At 44.1% G+C, this 12,745-nt stretch overlaps 1 protein-coding gene across 1 annotated transcript; it reads left to right on the plus strand.

Moving 5' to 3' along the window:
* Positions 1-287: 287 nt before the first annotated feature.
* Positions 288-7,372, plus strand: LOC138825672 (PDZ and LIM domain protein 1-like). The gene is made up of 4 exons (XM_070020356.1): positions 288-355; positions 721-872; positions 6,477-6,594; positions 6,907-7,372. The coding sequence occupies exons 1-4, from the start codon at positions 288-290 to the stop codon at positions 7,091-7,093; spliced, it is 525 nt and encodes a 174-aa protein (XP_069876457.1). The 3' UTR covers positions 7,094-7,372.
* Positions 7,373-12,745: the final 5,373 nt, after the last annotated feature.

Genomic DNA, 12,745 nt, shown 5'->3' on the forward strand with positions numbered 1-12,745 from the left:
ACAGCTGTCCAGTCCTGCTAGCCAACAGTGCTGTAGCTTAGATATCCAGGAGCCGGGGGGTGAGAAGAAGGGGGCTGGATTCAGGGTGGAGCCCAGGAACCACGCACGGGAGCCTGCCTCCCTTGCATCTCCATCCAAGGCCAGGCAGTGCAGGCCTTCACCTTCTGCAAAACTGAGTCCCAGGCCACACAGTAGAGCCTGCCTCACCTGCTCTGGGGCACACGGAGTGGCAGGAGGAAGGTGTGGAGGCCAGGCCTGGCTCGCCAGTTCCCTGGGCCTGAACGTTTATGGATGGCAAAGCACATGAGCATTCTACTCTTGCCACCACACCTGTGAGCCATAAGAGGCTGGGCAGGTACTGTTCCCTCCATGCTATGCCAGGAGCCCTGTAGCAATGAGTGGGGACAGGAATGAAGAGCACCATGGTTTCTTCTTGTCCAAGGAATGCCTGTGGCCAGGGCACAGGGACTCAGCAGAGTTTCAGTGGTCAGGTTGTGGTCCACATTTCCCCTCTATGAAGTTTCCTTCTGTTTTCTGTAACTTAAAATGAAGTGCACATTCCTTTTCTGTGGGATTAAGCTAAAAAGTAGTTGAATTCCTGAAACCATTTGGAAAGAGTCTTCTACAGTTTTGGTCATCGTGGCTGTGCTTGCCGGAGGGGCGGGCCTGGTGATGCTTGTTCATGTCTCACACGTGTTCATGAACTTGACCGTTCCACAGTGTGGACCACGCTCAGGCGTCAGGGGGCCTAATCATTGACAAGGAATCTGAGGTTTACAAGATGCTGCAGGAGAAGCAGGAGTTGAATGAGCCCCCGAAGCAGTCCACTTCGTTCCTGGTTCTGCAGGAAATCTTGGAGTCAGATGAAAAAGGTAATTGTCCCTATCTGCAGCAGCCACGGGTTCTGAGTCAGGGTCAGGAGTGAAGGTTAGTCAGTGCCGAAGCCTGGAGTAGGTGGAAGAAGCATGCTGTGTTCTGAATGTGTGGCTGTTTTCTTTTCTACTTGAGACATAGTCTTGCTAAGTTGGCCAGGCTGATCTGAAATAATTCACTATCCTTCTGTCTCAAATGGCTGAGGTTATAGGGATGCACATTTGGCATGGATTATTTGGGGGGTGGGGTGGGAGTGCCCGTTCTGTTGCTTGAACTTAAGGCATAGTCCGTGTGTGTGTGTGTGTGTGTGTGTGTGTGTGTGTAATTGGAGATAAAACTCACAGCCTCTTTTGCCCGGGCCGGCTTTGAACCACCATCTTTACATGTCAGCCTCCTGAGTAGCTAGAATTACAGGTATGAGCTGCTGGCACCCAGTTTGGCATGGACTGTTTAAAAAGCTGGAAGGTCATTTAAAGGAGAAAGCAAGAGAGGTTGGGGATATGGCTCACAGGTAGAGTGCTTGTCTATATGCCTAAGGTCCTGAGTTCAATCCCAGTAATACCATCCCCCAAAAAAGTGTGAGAGCGCCCCCTCTTGGCCGACCTAATGTTTACTTAGGAAGCTCTGTACTGGCTGCGGGCTTCCTGCCACACGTGCATCAGGAAGCTGAGGTTGGAGTAAATGTGACTTGGGGATTCTGTCGGTCGATGTCTTGATCATGTTTGGTATGAGCCCATACACCATGCTTCCGTGGTGTGGGTGGGGGCCACCAGTGATGTGTGGCAGGTGGAATGGATCTGTCACCCAGTGAAGCCAGCTGCCTGCTTTTCTTTTACGCTTGATGTCTTTAAAAAAAGAGTATTACATGTCCTAGACTTATGCTAGTGATTGCAAATAAGGGAAAACCTATGGGACCTATGTTTCTTTGAGTCTAGCTTACTTCACTTAATATAATTTTTCCCAAGTTTTTCCATTTCCTAACAATGGAGTGATGTTATTCTTTCTGATGGAGGCATAGAATTCCAATATACATGTATATGTATATATACATAAATATGTATATATATCACATTTTCTTGATCCATTCATCTCCTGAAGGGCATTGGGATTGGTTCCATATGTCTCTGGCATATCTCTTCTTTGAATTCTTCACTTTTCCCATTAGTTGCTTTTGAAAGCTGCTATTACTAAATATGTGTATTTGTGTCTTAGGGGTTGAATTAGTTAAGAAAGGAGAAATGTAAAAACAAACAAGGTTCAAAAGCATTGCACAGGCAGGACTGAAGTACTAATGAGTTAAATGCGTGCTGCAAGTGACCATGGACACAGCCCCCTTTGTGTTCTCTGCAGTGGACCAGCAAGCTGCCAGCAGGAGAGCCTCCTCCTCCTATTGAACAGAGCCTCATTGGCTGGAGCACAAGACCTTCCCATTTCTCACTAGAAAAAGCAGTGGGAACTTTAATTTTCTCTTAACAGCGACCACCATGTATCATAAGAAACAAGACTTTAGCATCTCTTTCTGTGGGGAAGTAATTTTATGCCAAACAGCCCTCCCAAATCTGAGCTCAATACTATTTCATTAAAGTGCTGCAGGAAATGAACTGTAAAAAACACCCAAGTGGCCTGATTGGAAACTCAAGTGTGAGGGGGCCAAGTGAAGAGCCTGAGCCCAGGCTGGCAAGTCCTCCCCAGGACTAGTTCTGAGTTCTGTGGCCTCTGGTATGAGCGCTCATAGCTCTGCATGTGAGTTTACTCAAGGGCAAACGCCACTGTCTTGGGATGGCTGCTGAAATGAACTTCAATTGTCCTTGAAGAATAATTCTAGAGGTTAGAATGAGGTAGAAATGGAGACATTGGCCTGCCTCCTCTCAAAATTGTGTTTTCTTTTTAAATTAATTTTCTTTTGTATTATATGCTACCTAGAAATTGAACCCAGGACCTCATGCATGCTAGGCAAACACTCTACTACTAAGCCACATTCCCAGCCCAAAGCAAGGTTTCCTAATGCTGTCTTTTATTTATTTTTTATTAATATATTTTTTATTGTAAAGATACTATTCGGAGGGGTTACAGTTACCTGTGTAAGATAATGAGTACAGAATTCCTATGGAGCATTGTTATCCCCTCCTTTGTTGTTGTTGTTGTTTTGGATCCGGTCGTGGGGCTTGAACTCTGGGCCTGGGCGCTGTCCCTCAGCTCTTCAGTTCAAGGCTAGCGCTCTACCACTTGGGCTACAGGGCCACTTCGACTCTTTTTCTTTTTGCTTATGTGGTGCTGGGGAATTGAACCCAAGGCCTCATGCATGCAAGGCAAGCACTCTACCACTGAGCCACCTTCCCAGCCCCCCTCCTTTGTTTTTTCCCTACTATCCCTTCCTTCCCCAACTCCTCCCTCCCCCCAAAATTGTAAAGTTTGTTTTCAACATCTCATCATTACAATGGGTCAATCTGTATCCTTATTTCAGCATTTTGTTATTTCCCTTATTAGAAAAATGTATATACAAGATACAGGTGATGGGAATCAAATACAGTAGAAACAGGGGTTTTACCATGGGGACAGAGCATATAAACGAAACAACAAAATCACATAGTACATTATAAGTACATTAAAAAACAAAAATTATTAAGAAAGATCAAACTTCTTATGTCCCTATCTTGGGGTTTATTTCACTTAGCATCATCTTTTTTTTTTTTTTTTGGTCATGGAGGCCAGTCATGGGGCTTGAACTCTGGGCCTGGGCGCTGTCCCTCAGCTCTGCAGCTCAAGGCTAGCTCTATTACTTTAGCCACAGAGCCACTTCTGATTTTCTAGTGGTTTATTGGAGATAAGAGTCCCATGGATTTTCTTGTCTAGGCTGGCTTTGAACTGTGATCCTCAGATCTCAGCCTCCTGAGTAGCTAGGATTACAGGTGTGAGCCACCAGCACCCAGCTTAGAATCATCTTATATGGTCATGTGTACATAGCTTTTGACTTTTTCTGCTTGTCCTTATCTACTTACTGTAGATAAGGGAAACCATGGGATCTATGTTTCTTTGAGTCTGGTTTACTTCACATAATATAATTTTTTCCAAGTTTTTCCATTTCCTGACAAATGGAGTGATGTTATTCTTTCTGATGGAGGCATAGAATTCCATTATATATATGTATGTTACACACACACACACACACACACACACACATATCACATTTTCTTGATACATTCATCTGAGGGGTATTGGGGTTGGTTCTATATCTTAGCTATGGTAAATAATGCTGCAATAAGCATAGTTGTGCTGGTAGCTTTAGTATAGCCTTGTTTGTGATCTTTTGGGTAAATGTCCCAAAGTGCGATTGCTGGGTCATAGAGGAGCTCTAGGTATGTAATAAGACCATATAAGAGGTGTTAAACAAAATGAACCCCAAGATAGGGACACAATTTGTTTTTCCCTTCTTGCTATTGTTTTAACGGTGTTTAAAATGTACTATGTGCTTTTGCTTTTTTTTTTTTGTTTCTTTTGTATGTTCCTCCCCCACAGTATAACCCCTGTTTCCACTGTATTTGATTCCAGCATCCTGCATGTTGTAGATACATTCTTCTAATTTGGGGAGAGGAAGGAAAATAACAAAATGCTGAAATAAGGATACAGGTTGACCCATTGAAACAATGAGATGTACAAGACTCTATGCTGAAAACAAACTTTACAACTTCAGGTGGGGGTTGGGGGAGGAGTTGAGGAGGTAAGGAAGGAAGGGATGGTAGGGGAAAAACAAAGGAGGAGGTAACAATGCTCGGTAGGAAATGTACTCATTACCTTACTCATGTAACTGTAACCCCTCTACAGTATTTTTACAATAAAAACATATTAAAAATAGTGTTACAGTGTGAACTCAGAGCCTCATACATATTAGGCAAGCATAAGCACTCTTAACACATAAGTCACATCTAGCTCTTTTTAGGTTAGATCTCATTTTTCTGTCACAGCCATCCTTGAACCACAATCCTTCTATTTCTACCTCCTATGTAGGTGAAGCTACAGGGTTGGTGAGTATGCCTGGCCCCAGATGTCTTTTTACCTAATATAAAAATGAAGAATTTTGCTAAAATAGTAGTTTCTTCCATGTCTCTTAACACGTATTTGAGTTAAATTTTCAGTGAAAAAAATAAAAGAATTTCAGTGAGTGCAATAGTGTAAAAAAAGAAAAAGTAAAACAAATCCAATAGTAAGGTAGTTAGAAATAGAATTTCCCATGTTGGCTGGCTAAGTGAGAGAAAATAACTTTGTGCCAGCAGGTGGCGATGTGGGACTGAAGAACCCACAGTGCGGGCTGCCTCATTTAGCTTACAGCCTGCTCTGCTGCTGCGGCAGAGCTGTTCTATCCAGTCCAGGTCTCTTCATCACAGGAAGAGAAGTGGATTCTTCTACCCAGTGTGGATTTAGGTCTTTCTTTGGTTTCTCTTCCACCCCTTTGTGACGCCCGCCTTTTTTTTTTCCTGGTGATTTTTCTGCTGATGGAGTTATGCAGAAAAAGGCACTCTTTCCTGGAGGAGACCCTGAGCTTGCTCAGCTGGTCCCTTCAGAAGTTCGTTTGCCTTTCCATGCTGTGCAGATGTGCAGAGCTGCTGCTGTTCTTTGTTGTCACATGGGGTAGGCATCCAAGTGCTATCAGCCAGGGATGCTTGAGACTGGATATTTGAGTCCTCTTCCCCCTAGGCAGCGCCAAGATTGCAGTACATTTGCCTTGGGTGCAAAATTTAGGAGGGCATTAAAAAACACCATAGTCAGCAGGCTCCAGCCCCTCATGCCTGTAATGCTAGCTACTCAGGAGGCTAAGATCTGAGGATGGAGGTTGGAAGCCAGCCTGAGCAGAAGTCTGTGGGACTCTTATTTCTAATTAACTACCAGAAATCTCTTGGCCTTTTAGCTTAAGGCTAGTGCTCTATCACTTGAATCACATCTGTACTTCTAGCTTTTTTTTTTTTTTTGTTTTTGTTTTTGTTAATGGGAATTAGTCACTCAGATCTATCTCCTGGGGCTGGATTTGAACTTCAGACTCCTAAGTGGCTAGGATTATAGTCATGAGTCACTGGCACCTGGCTCAGATATTATTTTTATTTAATTATTTATTAATCTGTATAAGGCATACATATGTATATATATGCATACATATTTTGGAGGGGATGGTACTAGGGTTTGAACTCAGGTTGCTTGGCAGCTCATGCTCTACCACTTGAGCCACACCTCCAGCCCCCTAGTGTAAAGCATTGTAAGTTGCACATCAATGTTTGTATGTATCTAATAAGAATGTAATATAATTTTTGTCCTGAGGGTTGAATGTGTGTCAGGTACTGTAGGGGGGCTTTTTATGTATGCTTTAATCTTTTTTTTTTTTTTGTGAAACAATGGAGGGAAAAATGATTTCATGATTTATACAAAAGGAAGCTAGGAGACCAGAAAGGTTAAGTAACTTGCACACTAGCACACAGTAGGGTCACATCTGTTGGACTCCAGTGTCTCTGACCTACTTGGGCATAGATGTGTATGTGTGGCTCTGTCTGAGTGAATAAGTGATACTCAGGCACTTCTGTACTTCCTGGCCAATGTAGGTGTTTTTCTTGTTTCAGGGGACCCCAACAAGCCCTCGGGATTTAGAAGTGTGAAGGCTCCGGTCACCAAAGTGGCTGCCTCGATTGGAAATGCTCAGAAGCTGCCCATGTGTGACAAATGTGGCACTGGCATTGTGTGAGTATCTGCTTCGGGGTCTTGGCAGCCCTGCAGGTGGGCCGACTGGGAAAGATGTGGGCAGCTTGCATGTGAAGGAGCTAAATAAACCCTTTACCTTGTGAACTTGTCAAAGCCGGAAGTGGGCGGGGCTCCGGCACTTCCGAGGGCGGGGCTTCTTTCCCTTGCCCGCGGGAGGCTCCGCAGGGAGGCCTGGGCTTTGCTTTCCTGGGCCTTGGTGGAGAAGCTCCGCTCCCAGCTCCAGGAGACCAGTGCAGAGCCAGGTGCCGCCCTGGTGCTCCCGTCACTGACCCAGGCCTCTTCTTGCTGTAGCGGGGCGTTTGTGAAGCTTCGAGAACGTCATCGCCACCCTGAGTGTTACGTGTGCACCGACTGTGGCACCAGCCTGAAGCAGAAGGGCCATTTCTTTGTGGAGGATCAGATCTACTGTGAGAAGCACGCCCGGGAGCGGGTCACTCCCCCTGAGGGCTACGACGTGGTCACCGTGTTTCCCCAGTGAAGCCAGGCCACGCCGACTGGGCTCCGAGCGCGGGGGCTCTCCTCTCCTCTGCGGACAGCCCGCCTTTGCTCGGGGTCTCCCTGGCTCCTTCGGTGTCAGGCCGCCTTGGGTGACTGACTCACACTGGCAGTGTGAGGCGGGCTTTGACGGCTAATGGCACGTGGTTCCGTTCGTGGTCCTGCCAGCATCACCGCCTCCTTCTTCACCTTGGTCCCTCTCTGCTGCAAATGGCCGTCAGCCCCTCTCAGGATTTAATACGTCAGCTATGGATTTCCTTTTTCCCAATAAATGTGGCCTGTTACAAAGTGTGTTGTCTCCTTTTCCACAGTGTGTTCTGGGCCCTGCCTGGTGAGATCCTCCTCTCTTGCTTTGGGTTTCTACTTTTGTGTGATGTGCGGGCCTTTCTGAGTATGAGGCTGTTTCTTAGCACCTGGACAGGCTGTGTTCTTCTGTTTCGTTGAAGCTTGCTTTTAACTGTTTCTCTGGTACCTCCATCCAGACAATGCCTGTGTATAGCTGGGGTTTGGTCATTGGGAAAGTGATTAAAATCAGAATATATAAACTCAAAATATTGCATATCAAAAGGACAAATCATCTGTAGATGGTCTCAAAAGAAAGCCAGATGCTGATGGCTCATGCCTGTAATCTTAACTACTCAAGAAGCTGAGTCCTAGAGGAATGCATGCCAAGCCAACCTGGGCTGAAAAATCTGTGAGACTTCATTTCCAATTAGCCAGAAAAATACTGGATTGAAGGCATGGCTCTGTAGTACCCAGAGTCTTGGAGCCCCCCGTAGACCACCAGAGACCTTGGACAATGCAAGCGGCAAAGAGTCGTTTATTATCGAACTCGGGAGCACGGACCTCATGCACACCGTTGTAGGGGTGTTAGCAAGAGGCCTTGAACAAAGGGTTACAGCACCTTTTATACATTTTAAGGTAGGGGCAGGGCCCCAGCAGACACAGCAAATCACTATGCCACAGGGGAAATTTTGTAACACTCTTTGTAAAATGATTGGCGCTGGGTGACTCAAGGGGGATGGTTGCTTTGGATGATAAGGGTTAGGGGGAATTCTCATAGGTGGTCATTATCTCGGGGTCCAGTTCCCAGAGGAGAATCTGGAATATGTGTTAGCCATTGTTCCATTGTCTGGGGCTTGAGGTCAGCAGTTAGTTATCTATCACAGCGGTTACATTCTTTAGAGTTTGTTGACACAGACCTATCTTTATACTTTTTGCAAAAGCAAGTTACAGAAGCGAAGTCAGCAGTTAGTGACTGCAAAATGGTGAATATAATTCTCAGTTCTTCAGCTCTAGTTATGAGCAAGCAAGCAAGCAGAGAGATGAAGGCCCAGAGTGAAAGACCCCAGACTCCTGGGACACTTTCGTCTACGGGAGGGCGCCCCAGAGACCAAGACTCCAAACCAGTAGATGCAACAAGCAAGAGGAGTTTATTCAGCGTTTGCACAGGAGAGAGCCCTGAACCGCGGTTACAGGCATTCTTAAAGGCAAAAACCACAAGATTAGCATATAACACCAGGTGTCCCCAGGATTGGCCCATTTAAAAGTCACTATGTACTCCAGCAATCATTTTTACTATGTGGGGAAGTTTATAACACTCTTTGTAAAACAGTTGGCTCAGGGCAAGTCTAGGGGAGCGGTCACCCTGGAGGGGAGTTTACATAATTACAGGCTTGTGATTGATTAACATTTGGCCTAGTTTGCTGGACTTGCCAGGTGGTCCTTATCTTGGGTCCTTATCTTGGGTCCTTATCTTGGGTCCCATTCTTGGGTCCCATTTGACCACTTGGGGAATTTACTTGTTTGTTCTTTATTTATGACCACAGACCTTGTCCCGGGGCTGGCATCTGGGCTCCAAGACTCTTTACTCAATTCCTTATTTCTAGAAAGGGGGGGGGGTTAGTGCTAGGGTGAGCAAGTTTACAAAAGCAAAATCAGCAGTTAGCAATTGTAAAAATTTTAATCTTTCACAGAGGTCAAGCCCTGGTACTGGTACAGAGAAGCAAGAAAAGAGTTATCATAAGAATGACTAAGAGATGCATGCAGAAGCCAGGCATTGGTGACTTACACCTGTAATCTTAGCTACTCAGGAGGCTGAGATCTGAGGACTGCAGTTTGAAGCCAGCTCCAGCAGAAAAATCATGAGATTCATAATCTCTAACCATTGAGAAACCAGAATTAGAGTTGTAGTTTGCATGGTAGAGGGACACTGAAGCAAGAACATGAGGCATGATGTTCAAGCCCCAGTACCAACACAAACAAAAGGAAAATCCATAAAGAAGAGTGTATGCTCAATATTGTTTGTCATAGTAGAAATGCAAATAAAAATGGCACTGAGATTCCATCTACCACAGCCAGCATGGCTGTTTCGTTTGAATGTTCAGAGGCAAGTACTGTGCTACTGAACTCCACCCATATTCCTTTGTCTACTCCTTCCCTCCAACTCTCCCTCCTTTCCTTCTCTTTCTCACTCCCTTCTTCCTTCCCTCCCTATCCTGTTTCTCTCTTAGTTTCTAAAGAAAAGAGGTTTGTTTTGATGGCACTGGAGGCTTATAAAGTGGATGATAAGGTATCCACATCTGGTGAGGGCCACATGCTGCTTCAACTCATGGCAGAAACATGCAGGGAGAACCAGACACACAAGAAAGAGGTGAATTGGGGTGATCTTGCTTATAACAATCCAATCCACAGCATCTAATCCAGTCCAATGAGGGAAGAACTGACTCCCATGAGAAAAGCATTAATCCCACGGAATCCTTAACAACCTCTCCTCACCTTTGGAAAGTCTGCCCTCAACACCACCAAAATGGCAGCCACATTTCACCATGAGTTTAGGAAGGAATACACCATTATCCACACCATAGGCACAGTTGGTCCACTCACAGGCTTGTTCCTGATTTCCTGGTGGCAGCTTCTAGAGGAATCCTGGGAAGACCCAGAAAGATTTCCATTGTGTCTCTGCAATATCCCTTCTTTGAATTCTTCATTTTTTCCCATTAGTTGCTTTTGAAAGCTGCTATTACTAAGTATATGTATTTGTGTCTTAGGAGATGAATTAGTTAAGAAAGGAGAAATTAAAAACAACAATGTTCAAAAGCATTGCACAGGCAGGACTGAAGTACTAATGAGTTAAATGCGTGCTGCAAGTGACCATGGACACAGCTCCCTTTGTGTTCTCTGCAGTGGACCAGCAAGCTGCCAGCAGGAGAGCCTCCTCCTCCTATTGAACAGAGCCTCATTGGCTGGAGCACAAGACCTTCCCATTTCTCACTAGAAAAAGCAGTGGGAACTTTAATTTTCTCTTAACAGCTACCAGCATCTATCATAAGAAACAAGACTTTAGCATCTCTTTCTGTGGGGAAGTAATTTTATGCCAAACAGCCCTCCCAAATCTGAGCTCAATAGTATTTCATTAAAGTGCTGCAGGAAATGAACTGTAAAAAACACCCAAGTGACCTGATTGGAAACTCAAGTGTGAGGGGGCCAAGTGAAGAGCCTGAGCCCAGGCTGGCAAGTCCTCCCCAGGACTAGTTCTGAGTTCTGTGGCCTCTGGTATGAGCGCTCATAGCTCTGCATGTGAGTTTACTCAAGGGCAAACGCCACTGTCTTGGGATGGTTGCTGAAATGAACTTCAATTGTCCTTGAAGAATAATTCTAGAGGTTAGAATGAGGTAGAAATGAAGACATTGGCCTGGCTTCTCTCAAAATTGTGTTTTCTTTTTAAATTAATTTTCTTTTGTATTATATGCTACCTAGAAATTGAACCCAGGACCTCATGCATGCTAGGCAAACAGTCTACTATTAAGCCACATTCCCAGCCCAAAGCAGGGTTTCCTAATGCTATCTTTTATTTATTTTTATTAATATATTTTTATTGTAAAGATACTATTCGGAGGGGTTACAGTTACCTGTGTAAGATAATGAGTACAGAATTCCTATGGAGCATTGTTATCCCCTCCTTTGTTTTTCCCCTACCATCCCTTCCTTCTCCAACTCCTCCCTCCCCACAAATTTGTAAAGTTTGTTTTCAACGTATCATTACAATGGGTCAACCTGTATCCTTATTTCAGCATTTTGTTATTTCCCTTATTAGAAAAATGTATATACAAGATACAGGTGATGGGGGCTAGGAAGGTGGCTCAGTGGTAGAGCGCATGCCTTGCATGCCTGAGGCCCTGGGTTCGATTCCTCAGCACCACATAAGCAAAAAGAAAAAAGTCGGAAGTGGTGCTGTGGCTCAAGTGGTAGAGCGCTAGCCTTGAGCTGAAGAGCTGAGGGACAGCGCCCAAGCCCAGAGTTCAGGCCCCACAACCGCCCCCCCCCCCCAAAAAAAAGATATAGGTGATGGGAATCAAATACAGTTAGAAACAGGGGTTTTACCATGGGGACAGAGCATACAAAAGAAACAAAATCATGTAGTACATTATAAGTACATTAAAAAACAAAATTATTAAGAAAGATCAAACCTCTTATGTACCTATCTTGGGGTTTATTTCACTTTGCATCATCTTTTTTTTTTTTTTTGGTCGATCATGGAGGCCAGTCGTGGGGCTTGAACTCTGGGCCTGGGCGCTGTCCCTCAGCTCTGCAGCTAAAGGCTAATGCTCTACTACTTGAACCACAGCGCCACTTCTGATTTTCTAGTGGTTTATTGGAGATAAAAGTCTCAGGGATTTTCTTGACTGGGCTGGCTTTGAACCACGATCCTCAGATCTCAGCCTCCTGAGTAGCTAGGATTACAGGTGTGAGCCACCAGCACCCAGTTTAGAATCATCTTATATGGTCATGTACATAGCTTTTGACTTTTTCTGCGTGTCCTAGACATATTCTACTTACTGCAAATTAGGGAAACCATGGGACCTATGTTTTTTTGGGGGGGGCCTGGCTTACTTCACTTAATATAATTTTTTCCAAGTCTTTCCATTTCCTAACAAATGGGGCAGTGTCATTCTTTCTGATGGAGGCATAGAATTTATATATATATATATATATATATGTATATATATATATATATATATATATATCTCACCTTTTCTTGATGTACTCATCTACTGAGGGGAATTAATGCTGTCTTTTAAATTCACCACAGATTTTAAATCTTTCACATGCTTTCCCTTTCCGTCAATTTGGATTTTCCACAGTTCCAAACATTATAAAGGGACAAACTTTCATGAATTCTCACTTTTATTTGCCCATGGGGAAATAGTTGACACAGTAATTGCTTAATTTCAAAGAACTTGGTTAAAATAATAATGAACTAGTATTTCAGGATATATTTGAAGTTCTTTGCAATACTGAGTTCACATGTTACAAAACCATTTTGAAATATTTACTCTGCCTTAATATGGGGATTACAGGCATGTACCAGTCAGTATGCTTGGCTCTCCATGTCCATTAATGGAGTGAGTTCATAATGAAAATGTGGCATATATACACAATGGGATTCTGTTTACCCAGAAAAGTGTGCTATCTATCCTTTTCAACATGGACAGACCTGGAGGACATCATATTAAATGGGATAAACCAGGTTCATAAATTCTCATATGTGGTAAATTCATGTATAAGTAAAACCTAAAAAAGTTGATTTCACAGAAGATCAATAGTAGAAGTTGAAAATAGAATAGTAGTTACT

Source organism: Dipodomys merriami, unplaced genomic scaffold, assembly GCF_024711535.1.
Source record: "Dipodomys merriami isolate MVZ:Mamm:240054 unplaced genomic scaffold, mDipMer1.0.p SCAF_14, whole genome shotgun sequence".
NCBI classification, from domain to species: Eukaryota; Metazoa; Chordata; class Mammalia; order Rodentia; family Heteromyidae; genus Dipodomys; species Dipodomys merriami.

What these genes read in the sequence shown, in the direction of transcription:
- LOC138825672 (XM_070020356.1), top strand. Translation starts at nt 288, where the DNA reads ATGGATGGCAAAGCACATGAGCATTCTACTCTTGCCACCACACCTGTG. An exon ending in CTTGGAGTCAGATGAAAAAG is followed by an intron (nt 873 to 6,476) that starts GTAATTGTCCCT and finishes TTCTTGTTTCAG; the next exon opens with GGGACCCCAACAAGCCCTCG. An exon ending in AAATGTGGCACTGGCATTGT is followed by an intron (nt 6,595 to 6,906) that starts GTGAGTATCTGC and finishes TTCTTGCTGTAG; the next exon opens with CGGGGCGTTTGTGAAGCTTC.